The 12,423-nt window shown below is 44.1% G+C and overlaps 1 protein-coding gene across 1 annotated transcript in view; it reads right to left on the bottom strand.

The window, feature by feature from the left end:
* Positions 1 to 1,503: 1,503 nt before the first annotated feature.
* Positions 1,504 to 12,423, bottom strand: part of LOC138666905 (aldehyde dehydrogenase, mitochondrial-like) — an 81,584-nt gene continuing 70,664 nt past the window's right edge. The window contains exons 12-13 of the mRNA XM_069755090.1: positions 2,066 to 2,180; positions 1,504 to 1,896 (exon numbers count right to left, since the gene is read on the bottom strand). Coding sequence (XP_069611191.1) covers positions 1,864 to 1,896; positions 2,066 to 2,180 — 148 coding nt within the window. The 3' untranslated portion in view covers positions 1,504 to 1,863. The remainder of the gene's footprint in view (positions 1,897 to 2,065; positions 2,181 to 12,423) is intronic.

Genomic DNA, 12,423 nt, shown 5'->3' with positions numbered 1-12,423 from the left:
TCCCATTACATCTGGCGTAGAAGTAACAACATATCAGAAAAGGAACATCATACCAACAGTAAAATGTGGTGGTAGTGTGATGGTCTGGGGCCGTTTTGCTGCTTCAGAACCTGGAATACTTGATGTGGTAAATGGAACCATAAATTAAGATGTTTACCAAAAAAATCCTGACAGATTGTCCGACTATTCGTGATCTCAAGATAAAGAACACTTGGCTTATGCAGCAGAACGATGATCCAAATCACACCAGGAAGTCAATCTCTGAACGGCTTAAGAAAAAACAAAATTAAGACTTTGGAGTAGCCTAGTCAAAGTCCTGACATTAATCCGATTGAGATACTGTTGCATGACCTTCAAAATGCAGTTCATTCTTGGAAACCCACCAATGTGGCTGAATTACAATTCTGCAAAGATGAGTGGGTCAAAATTCCTCCAGAGCGTTGCCAGTTATCGCAAACATTTGATTGCGGTTGTCACTAAGGAAGGCCCAATCAGTTATTAGGTTGACACAGCAATCACTTTTTCACACGGGGCCTGTAGGTATGGATTTCTCTTTCCCTTAATAAAGGCCTTCATTTAAAAAAACTGCATTTACTGTTTACTTGTGTTATCTTTGTCTAATATCTAAATTTGTTAGGTGATCTAAAAACATTTAAGTGTGACAAAAATGTAAAATAGAAAATCAGGAAGGGGGCCAACACAGTCACACAACTGTATACACGCACACAAACACAATTTTCAGAGAATTTTCCGTGAGTGCTTACACAAAATTCTGGTATTTCAATTTTGCCACAAGTATTTTTTAAACAACTTTTTTTGTAATCCTTATAGAGGATTTGAACATTCAATCGTCTGATCGTTTGTATTATATACAGAAATACTAAGGTTTTGCTGTACGTAGCAAAAATCATGGTCCATTGTGAACAACAGCACAACAGGCAGGCTAAAGACCCCCAGCTGTCATGGTCCCCTGGGTCGCGAGCTGTAAATCTGCTGTCACAGACTAACTTTAAATATTAATAGCAGATGAATAGCCATGCCATCATCTGCCAGTAAAGATGGAATCTCAGTTCCTTAGCCTGCATTAAGACACGGAAGGGAGCTATGACACACCAGTATGTCACATGTTAATAAGGAGTTGCAATGGTGTTACATACTGACAGATGCTGCCCCACCCCCCCTCAAAAAAAAACCTAGTGGGGCATTCTTGGTTATTATTTAGGTGTTCTAATAAGAGATATACTGTATACATCATTGGCTTTAAGCAGATTGATTTACTCCCCTTTGGTTGTAGGTCATATAAGGCTAGAGACTTGAGCTGGGTAATACATTCCAGTGCATAATGTACACTGCCCTGCTCATTGCCCCGATGCCAACCACTAATCATCCATCATTGGCATAGAATGTCAATAGGAGTCAAATCTTAAATTTTAAACAGAAACTTTTCTAGTTATGTAAAAAGAGTTGTTAATGCAAAGAAAGAAAAGATAATTACATATCTGGTAAAGGTCAACTGTACTTTATTGTAACAAAGTTTGTAGTCAGACGAGAATCACAAAGTCATTTATAAACTTGTACAAAGCTTTAGCTACACTAGCGCTGAATATCCTACAATGAATATATGAAGCTTAAAGACCCCCTCTCCAGTGGAATAACATAGAATACTATCTCCTGGACTCTTTATACAAACACACATACGTCACAGACAAGGTGAGGGATATTGTTCTATTTATATATGAGCAAAGTGATCATGATGGAGAAAAGATTGAAAATTTTAATGAAATAAATGCTTCAGTATAAAAAAAAAAAAAAATAAAAATCCTCCTGAACTTCACATTTTAGATGATCCAAAGCTTCTAGGTTTTATGAATTCTTCTGAGGAATTTTAATGGTCACCTGTAAAAAATAAAGAAAAGTTGGACGTGGCATGAGATTTTAGAAAAATTTAACAGTAGAGTTGATGTGACAGCAGTGATATGACAATGGAGGCTGTATTCAAAACTACAATCAGAAAAAAGCAGTATTAATGCCACAGTAGCCACACACGGACACTTGCGGGACTTACATTTTTCACCTCTGTATACGCTTCCAAGCCATACTCCCCAAGCTCTCTTCCGTTGCCTGAAGCTTTGTATCCTCCAAATGGTGCTTGAGCGCCAAAGACATCATAGCAATTGACCCTGGAAAACGTAATGAAGAACCCCCCATAAAAGTAGGAACCAAAATGCTGAAGCTGTAAATTATTACCAAAGCTATGGCAGAGATATAACCAACTTTGCAGTGATAGATTTTGTTGAAGCATTACAATGAAACCCTGCAAAGTGCTCTGGATGAAGCTGCTCCTCCTATACATAAAACAACTCGGCACAGACGGCAACAACCGTGGCACACGCTGCAAACACGTTTCCTGCAGCGGTGCTCCAGGTGCGCAGAACGTCTGTGGAGAAAATCTAATCTACCCGAAGATTTCATCCATTATAAGTTCATGCTAAAGACATACAATTCTGCCCTTCACCTCTCCAAACAAACCTACTTCAACACCCTCATCACCTCCCTTTCCAATAACCCTAAACGTCTCTTTGACACGTTCCAGTCCCTACTCAACCCAAGAGAGCAGGCCCCAACCACGGATCTCCGTGCTGACGATCTGGCCAATTACTTCAAAGAAAAAATTGACCACATTCGACAGGAAATCATCTCCCAATCTCTTCATACCATGCACTGTCCTCCCTCCCCCACTGCATCTAGTTCACTTTCTGACTTTGAAGCAGTTACAGAAGAAGAAGTAAGCAGGCTCCTTGCATCTTCTCGCCCGACCACTTGCACCAGTGACCCCATTCCGTCACATCTCCTCCAGTCCCTTTTCCCGGCTGTCACCTCTCACCTAACAAAAATATTCAACCTTTCCCTCACTTCCGGTATTTTTCCCTCCTCATTTAAGCATGCCATCATACATCCATTACTTAAAAAACATCCCTCGATCAAAACTGTGCCGCTAATTATAGACCTGTCTCTAATCTTCCCTTCATCTCTAAACTCCTCGAACGCCTGGTCCACTCCCGTCTTACCCGCTATCTCTCAGATAACTCTTCTCGACCCTCTTCAATCTGGCTTCCGCTCTTTACACTCTACTGAAACTGCCCTCACTAAAGTCTCTAATGACCTACTAACAGCTAAATCTAATGGTCACTACTCCATGCTAATTCTCTTGGATCTCTCTGCAGCATTCGACACTGTGGATCATCAGCTCCTCCTCACTATGCTCCGCTCCATCGGCCTCAAGGACACCGTTCTCTCCTGGTTCTCCTCCTATCTCTCTGACCGATCCTTCACTGTATGTTTTGCTGGTTCCTCCTCCTCTCACCTTCCCCTTACTGTTGGGGTTCCTCAAGGATCAGTCCTAGGCCCCCTACTCTTCTCGTTGTATACTGCCCCTATTGGACAAACAATCAGTAGATTTGGTTTGCAGTACCATCTCTATGCTGACGACACCCAATTATACACTTCTGCTCCCAATATCACACCGACCTTTTTAGAAAACACCAGTGATTGTTTTACCGCTGTCTCTAACATCATGTCCTCCCTCTATCTGAAACTAAACCTGTCAAAAACTGAACTCCTCGTGTTCTCTCCCTCTACTAACCTACCTTTGCCTGACATTGCCATCTCCGTGTGCGGTTCCACCATTACTCCAAAGCAACATGCCCGCTGCCTTGGGGTCCTACTTGATTCTGACCTTTCATTCACCCCCTACATCCGATCACTGGCTCGCTCTTCTTACCTGCATCTCAAAAACATTTCTAGAATTCGCCCTTTTCTTACTTTCGACTCTGCAAAAACTCTGACCGTTTCACTTATTCATTCTCGTCTGGACTATTGTAACTCTCTACTAATCGGCCTCCCTCTTGCAAAACTCTCCCCGCTCCAATCTGTCCTGAATGCTGCAGCCAGGATCATATTCCTCACCAACCGTTACACCGATGCCTCTACCCTGTGCCAGTCATTACACTGGCTACCCATCCACTCCAGAATCCAGTACAAAACTACTACCCTCATCCACAAAGCACTCCATGGCTCAGCACCACCCTACATCTCCTCTCTGGTATCAGTCTACCACCCTACCCGTGCCCTCCGCTCCGCTAATGACCTCAGGTTAGCATCCTCAATAATCAGAACCTCCCACTCCCGTCTCCAAGACTTTACACGTGCTGCGCCGATTCTTTGGAATGCACTACCTAGGTTAATACGATTAATCCCCAATCCCCACAGTTTTAAGCGTGCCCTAAAACCTCATTTGTTCAGACTGGCCTACCGCCTCAATGCATTAACCTAACGATCCCTGTGTGGCCTATTTATAATAAAAAAAAAAATAAATAAAAAAAAAAAGGTTCCTCGCATCATGTTCTCATACACTTTATGCAGTATTAGCCCTCTGTGTCTGTACTGCTACATACTTAGGCAGTTAACTGGTTCATGCAGCTTTACATGAACACCTGAGCCTTACACTATAGCTGGTCCGAATAACTAAAGCAATTGTTACCATCCACCTCTCGTGTCTCCCCTTTTCCCCATAGTTTGTAAGCTTGCGAGCAGGGCCCTCATTCCTCCTGGTATCTGTTTTGAACTGTATTTCTGTTATGCTGTAATGTCTATTGTCTGTACAAGTCCCCTCTATAATTTGTAAAGCGCTGCGGAATATGTTGGCGCTATATAAATAAAAATTATTATTATATTATTATTATTATTATTATAAGAAAGAGGGGAAGATAAATATAAAGTTCTAATTGATTGTTAGTTTCAGAAACCATTGATTGTTTAACGCCTTTACCCGCCCCAAGGGTGGTTTGCACGTTAATGACCGGGCCAATTTTTACAATTCTGACCACTGTCCCTTTATGAGGTAATAACTCTGGAACGCTTCAATGGATCCCGGTGATTCTGACTTTTTCTTCTCGTGACATATTGTACTTCATGTTAGTGGTAAAATTTCCTTGACAATACTTGAGTTTACTTGTGAAAAAAATGGAAATTTGGTGAAAATTTCGCAAACTTCCAACTTTGAATTTCCATGCCCTTAAATCACCGAGATATGTCACACAAAATACTTGCCACACACTTGTCACACAAAACATTTCCCACATGTCTACTTTACATCAGCACAATTTTGGAACCAAAATGTTTTATTTTGTTAGGGAGTGAATGGTTAAAAGCCGACTAGCAATTTCTCATTTTTACAACACCATTTTTTTTTATTTTTTTTTTACACTTAAAAATTTTTTTATGGTAAAGTGTCAGATCGCTGATGCAGTGTGTCAGATCAGCGATCTGACTGGCTCTGAGCAGGCGCTTGCAAGTCACCTCCCTGCAGGACCCAGAAAGGAGCCTCGCGGCCATCTTGGATCCGGAGGACACGCTCGGAGCAACGCGATAGACGTACTATCCCATCGGTGGTCATATAGGCCCATACCACCTCGACGGGATAGTACGTCTAATGTCAGAAAGGGGCTAACACGGGAACAATTTGAAAAAAAATTTCAGTTGAGTTAGGTTTTTGAGCTGATTTATACTAAAATTGGCATGCTGATTCCAAAAATGTAGTCAGTTTTTTTCTAGCACAGCAAGTTTTTCCTACACAACTTACCTGCCAGAGAAGCACAATTGCACTGATATCTGTAATAAGACTTATCTGATTACAATTCGACTCATATAGAGCTACATGGCAACTTGTAAGAGTAGTCACAACTTTGTCATGCCTATTTCTTATATATTTCATTTTTTGTTCATATTTGTACTATTTAAAAAAAACAAAACACTTTTTAGGTACAGTAGTTTACATAGTTTTGAGAAGACAAAAATCCTATAGTTCAAAAACTTGACGTGATAGAGAAAAACTGAGATCATTTCTGGATTCAGCATCCAAAAATTAATTAAGGACAGTTGTCTGACCTAACTCTTAAATTGTGTTCCCCAGTGATAAGAAAAAAAAATGAAACTAAAAGAATATGTTCATAAAATAGCGCCAGTATTTGGACGGAATCTAATAACAGCTCCATAATAGTAATGAGCGAACGTGCTCAGATAATGTCTTATCTGAGCATACTTTGTGTTCTCCGAGTATCTCGGGAGTGCTCGTATATTATGTTTGAATCCCTGCAGCTGCATGATTTGCGGCTGTTAGACACAAAACATGCTAGGATTGCCTATTTGTTTGTGATTCCCCACGTGTTGAGGCTGTCAAACAGCCACAAATCATGCAGCCGCTGGGACTCGAACATAATATACAAGCACTCCCGAGATACTCGGAGAACACCAAGTATGCTCAGATAAGACATTATCTGAGCATGTTCGCTCATCACTACTCTATAATACTTTATAGTGTTTGGATTGAGAGAGATAGTCATGTTATGTAGAAGATTCCATTTAGGGAAAAAAATTAAAAATAGAATCTATAAATATAATTTGGGGAATTTTTACTCATTTTATTCCCCCCCCCCCATAACAATCGTATATTCGGGGTATTTTCGGCACACCAGGTGGTGCTTTCTCATATATTCATCAACAGTGCCACACTATTGAATATATCTTTGCAATCTGGCACAGCAGGATGCATGTTATAAAAATAATAATCTTTATTTTTATATAGCGCTAACATATTCCGTAGCGCTTTACAGTTTTGCACACATCATCGCTGTCCCCGATGGGGCTCACAATCTAAATTCCCTATCAGTAGGTCTTTGGAATGTGGGAGGAAACCCATGCAAACACGGAAAGAACATACAAACTCCTTGCAGATGTTGTCGTCCAAGGTGGGATTAGAATTCAGGACTCCAGCGCTGCAGTGCTAACCACTGAGTAAATGGTTTTTTTTGGTGTGTGATGTGTTGACTTCCCATCTATAGCCATAAATGTACTAAGGTAATGCTTTCTCACATATTAGTGAATAGTTTCAGACTATTAAAACAAGTTTGCAATCTGATATAGTAGGTTGCATTATCTACTATATAAAGCTGAATGTGTGTGTGTGTGTGTGTGTGTGTGTGTGTGTGTGTGTGTGTGTGTGTGTGTGTGTGTGTGTGTGTGTGTCCAGGATCGGCATCTGCACCGTCGCAGCTACAGCCGCAAAATTTTGCACAGTCGCACGTCTGGACCCCGAGAGCGTCATAGGCTATATTGTGAGGCGAAATTTTAACCCCGCGCATTCCAATTCACCAAACAATTTTGCCCCTATCTACATAATGGGGAAAAAAGTGAAAGGAAAAGTGTTGGAGGCAAATTGACAGCTGCCAGATGTGAACAAGGGGGACTTAAAGAATGAGAGCGATGGCGCCAAAGAGTATATACCGTACAGTTGCTAAGGTGGGACCCCGACATGGGATACTCACCACACACGGGGTTATGAACACACACACAAAAATGCGCCACACACTACCATGTGCTTGAACACATATACCACGTGCTTGAACACATATACCACCCTCAGCACACATTTCACCACACATACACCAACCTCGCCACATAAAAGTCGAAACACAAAAGTCGCCGCTCAAAACTCACCACGCGCAAAAAATAGGCTCACGCAAAACTCGCCACAAGTGCAAAACTCACCTCATGGAAAACTCGCCACACGCAAAACTTGCACATGCGGAAAAATTGCCACATGCACAAAATTTGCAACACATGCAAAAGTTGCCTCACCAAAACTTGCACATACTCAAAAGGCACCAGACATAAAACTCACCACGCGCAAAACTCGCCATGCGCAAAACTTGCTGCACACAACTTGCTACACTAACCTGTCACATGCAACTCGACACACAAAAAGTTGCTACACGCATGTTGCCACACACAACTCAACACACACAACTTGACAAACGAAACTCGCCCTAAAACACACACAAGTCTGGTATTAGCCTTCAAAAATAAAAATCTGATTAATAAGCAGACAAACTACAAGAGCAACAAATGTACCATATAGGAAATACGGCAGCTGTCAGTCACATGACCTGTCTATTATGTGTATGTGTGAGCTAATATATACTGCCAGGGGGAGGGCTTCCTGTTGGCTGGGGATTTATCAGGCTGCCAATTTAGCTTAAAAATTCTGAGGTAAAAATACTGAGCAAATAACGTGTTAACGAGGTCTAATACAGGAGATCACACAGGTATATACTATATACAGGGGAGATGACATACAGGTATATACAGGAGATGACATACAGGTGTATACTATATATAAGGGAGATGACAAACATGTATATACTGAGGTGAAAATGAGGGGTGTGAGGTGAAAATGAAAAGGTGTGAGTGCAAAATGAGAGGAGTGAGGGAAAATAGTGTAGTGATCGGAAAATGACAGATGTGAGGTCGAAATGACAAGTGTTAGGCGGGAATGAGAGGAGTGAGGGAGAAAATGAGAGGTGTGAGGGAGAAAATGAGAGATGTGAGGGGGAAAATTAAAGATGTGATTGGGAAAATGAGAGGCGTGATGGGAAAATAAGAGAAGTGACGTGCTATAACTAACCACAGATATTTACTATGCCCAGGCAACGCCGGGCTCTTCAGCTAGTTATACATAATGGGGGTTTTTTCTCTCAGTGTGAACTGTTAACTTACCATCTATATCAATAAATGAACTTCGGAAATGCTTTCTAATGCTTTAGTCAACAGTTCCAGATGCTTCCTGGTTTTTGGTATGAACCCAAGCAATAGGGAATGTCTTATTTTGGCTGGTTTCTTTATTTAAATCAAGTCTGTATCACTATATTCATAACAGGACTAAGGAAAGTTTGATGTCAGAAACGCGTGGGTTTTTGGTTAGACGCAATATTTTTAATGTACCTGGAACCTTTTAATTTGTACTAATAAAGAGAAATGTTATATCCAAATGCCTGGATACCTTACTTTGCTTTGTCTACAGTCATGTTTTACTCTTTAACCTGGTCATCTAGAAGGCTATATTTTGGTAAAGGAAAAGAAGCCGTAGAATATGAATACAGGGATTTTTGTGTACTCACCGTAAAATCCTTTTCTCCAAGCCAATCATTGGGGACACAAGACCATGGGTGTTATGCTGCTGCCACTAGGAGGAGGACACTAAGCAAATACACAAAAAAAAAGTTAACTCCTCCTCCGCAGTATACGCCCTCTGTTGGCTCTCTCGTGAACCAGTTCGGTGCCAAAGCAGTAGGAACTCAAACAGAATTGCAATATGTCAAAACCAACAAAGACTACAAGCCAACGGGCTAACAGGGTGGGTGCTGTGTCCCCAAATGAATGACTCGGAGAAAAGGATTTTACGATGAGTACACAAAAATCCCCGTTTCTCCTTCGCCTCATTGGGGGACTCAGGACCATGGGATGTCCTAAAGCAGTCGCTGGGTGGGAAAACGTCACAACAGGTGAAATCTCGCGCACCCAATACTTCTAGAATTAAGTTGTTATGTGAAGCCTACAGATGTGAAACTGCTGATTGCAGAATCTGTCTGCCGACGGCCGCATCAGAGGAGGCTTGAACATGAATGTTGTAATGTTTAGCGAACGTGTGAAGACTGGACCAAGTCGCAGCCTTACACACTTGCTGTGCGGATGCCTGGTGCCGATTGGCCCAGGAGGCCCCCCTCTGACAGTGTGCCTTAATCCCCACGGGGATAGGCTGGCCTTTGACACGGTAAGCTTCTTGGTAAGTTAAGGTCCCAAGGTTCCATCTTGTAGATAGGGACAAGATGAGAAACTCCCTGCATGAAGGTCTTAACCTGAGGCTTGAAAGCTATCCGACGCCGGAAAAGGACAGAGAGGGCTAAGATCTGGCCCTTGAGAGAGGCCAGTGCTAGGCCTTAATTCAGACCCGCTTGGAGAAACTCCAGAATGAAGGGGATAGAAAACACCAACGGGGAAAGACCCTTATCTTTACACCATGAGAAAAAAGTTTTCCAAACGCGATGGTAAATACGCATTGAAATAGGCTTCCTAGCGTTGATCGTGGTAGATGCCACTTGACGGGAGAATCCGGCCTGGGCTAGGATCCAGGATTCAATGGCCAGGCCGTTAAACTCAGAACTCTCGAGTTCTGGTGGCAAATGGGTCCCTGGGAGAGAAAGTCTGGACGATCTGGTAACCTCCAGAGAACATCTGCGACGAGATGCATTAGCTCCGCGTACCAAGCTCACTCGGCGTGGCCAGTCCGGAGCGACAAGGATAACCGGGACGCCTTCCGCTTTGATTGTTCGGATGACCCTTGGGATCAGAGGAAGAGGCGGAAAGATGTAAAGGAGACGAAATTGGCTCCATGGGAGTACTAGTGCATCCGAGCCGATGGCTAACGATCGCGGGATCAGGCTACAAATGCCGGAACCTTGGTGTTCAGCCTGGAGGCCATGAGGTCCACATCTCAAATGCCCTAATGCTGGCAAATCCCATGAAAGACTTCCGGGTGAAGAGACCACTCTCCTGAGGCTATGCCCTGGCGGCTGAGAAAGTCCACACCCAATTCTCTACTCCTGGAATGTGAACTGCGGAGATGAGCGATTGATTTGCCTCGGCCAATTGTAGGATGTGCGAAACCTCGGTCATCTCTCTTCTGCTGCGCGTGCCTCCCTGGCGATTGATGTATGCCACAGCTGTGGCGTTGTCTGATTGGATCCGGATGGGATGTCCCACCAAGAGGTGATGGAATCGATGAAGAGCCAGCGTTAACACTCGGATCTCGAGGATGTTGATCGAAGGTTGGCTTCCTGAGCAGACCAACGTCCCTGAGCCGTGTGGTGACGAAAAACCACGCCCCATCCGAGGAGACAGGAGTCGGTGGTCACTACCAGCTAGTGAACCGGGAGGAAGGACCTTCCCTGATCCAAGGACGACATTGAAGTCCACTACCTGAGAGATGGCCTGATTCTGGGTGCCAGGCGAAAGCGGCAACCCAGGGAGGCTGGATTCTTGTCCCATGCCGAGATCAAAGCCTGCTGCAGAGGACGGAAGTGAAATTGGGCAAACGGCCCTGCCTCGATAGATGCCACCATGTTCCCGAGTACCTGCTTGGCGAACCGCAGAGAGTGAGAGTGGCACAGGGATAGCAATTGGTCTCCCTGGATTAGAGAGGAAATCTTTTCCAGAGGGAGAATTACCAACCCTAGGAAGTGTCCAAGATCATCCCCAAAAAGGGGACTTGCTGGGATGGAACTGGAGACGATTTCTCCATGTTCACCAGCCAACCTAGACGAGACAGTCGACGGTGACCGTGATGCTCTCTTTGCAAGCCCGATAGGACGGACCGACCTTTGACGAGAAGATCGTGCAGATATGGAAGAATCACCACGCCCTGGGAGTGTAGAATAGACATGACGGCTGCCATGACTTGTGAACACCCTGGAGGCGGTGGCGAGCCCGAAGGGCAGAGCAGTGAATTGAAAATGATCATCTCCGACCGCAAGGCGTAGGAATCTTTGATGACTTTTGAAGATTGAGATGTGAAGATATACGTCTGTTGTCGATTGATGCCAGGTATTCCCCTTTTTCCAAAGAAGCGACGACAGTGTGTAGGGATTCCATCCTGAAATGGCGCACTGAGAGGAATTTGTTTAACAACTTCAGGTCCAAAATGGGACGCATGGTTCAGTCTTTCTTGGGGACCACGAACAGGTTAGAGTAGAAACCCTTGAACCATTCTGTGGGAGGAACCGGAACGATGACTGCGCTGTTGAGGAGGGCTTGTAAGGCCTGGTAAAAGGGGACTGCGTGCGCCTTGGACTTTGGAAGAAGAGACTGAAAGAAGCGCGTCGGAGGGGGGGGGGGAGAGAATGAATTCGATCCTGTATCGGGAAGACATGAGATCTCTGACCCACTGGTCGTGAACGACCGATAACCATACTTGGTGAAACAAAAGTAGGATGGCTGCCTACCCTGCCTGTGTCCTCCGGACACTGCCAGAAATCATTGAGAAGAGAATTTTCGGGAAGGGGCACTTCTGGGCCTGGATCGGGGAGATCTGTTTCTCCAGGAATTAGAAGGTCTGAAGGAAGATTGCGACCCCCTGCCTCTGTGTGGGGGGAGAGACGAGCTAGCGGGAGCGGCTGAGAATGACCAGCCTGTGGTACTGCGAAAGGGTCGGAAGCGAACCTGGGATTGGTTCCGAAAGGGGCAAGTGGGCCTACACTGAGTGAGGAATTTGCTCTTTCCGCCGGTAGCATCTGAGATAATCTGATAGAGTTTATCCCCGAACAGGCGCCCGTGCCAACAGGAGTCTGCCTGCCATTCTCGGAGCCACAATGCCCTCCTGATGGAAACAACGTTAGTGGCTGCAAGTGCGGTACAATTAGCTGCATCTAGAGTGGCATGAATTATGTAATCCCCTGCCCGGGCAATCTGACAGGCGAGATTGAGCACCTCGGGCGGTAAGCTATTGTCTCTACTGGATTTCACTTTGGCCTC

Source organism: Ranitomeya imitator, chromosome 1, assembly GCF_032444005.1.
Source record: "Ranitomeya imitator isolate aRanImi1 chromosome 1, aRanImi1.pri, whole genome shotgun sequence".
Lineage (NCBI taxonomy): Eukaryota > Metazoa > Chordata > Amphibia > Anura > Dendrobatidae > Ranitomeya > Ranitomeya imitator.
This window is presented reverse-complemented; position numbering and strand designations above follow the sequence as displayed.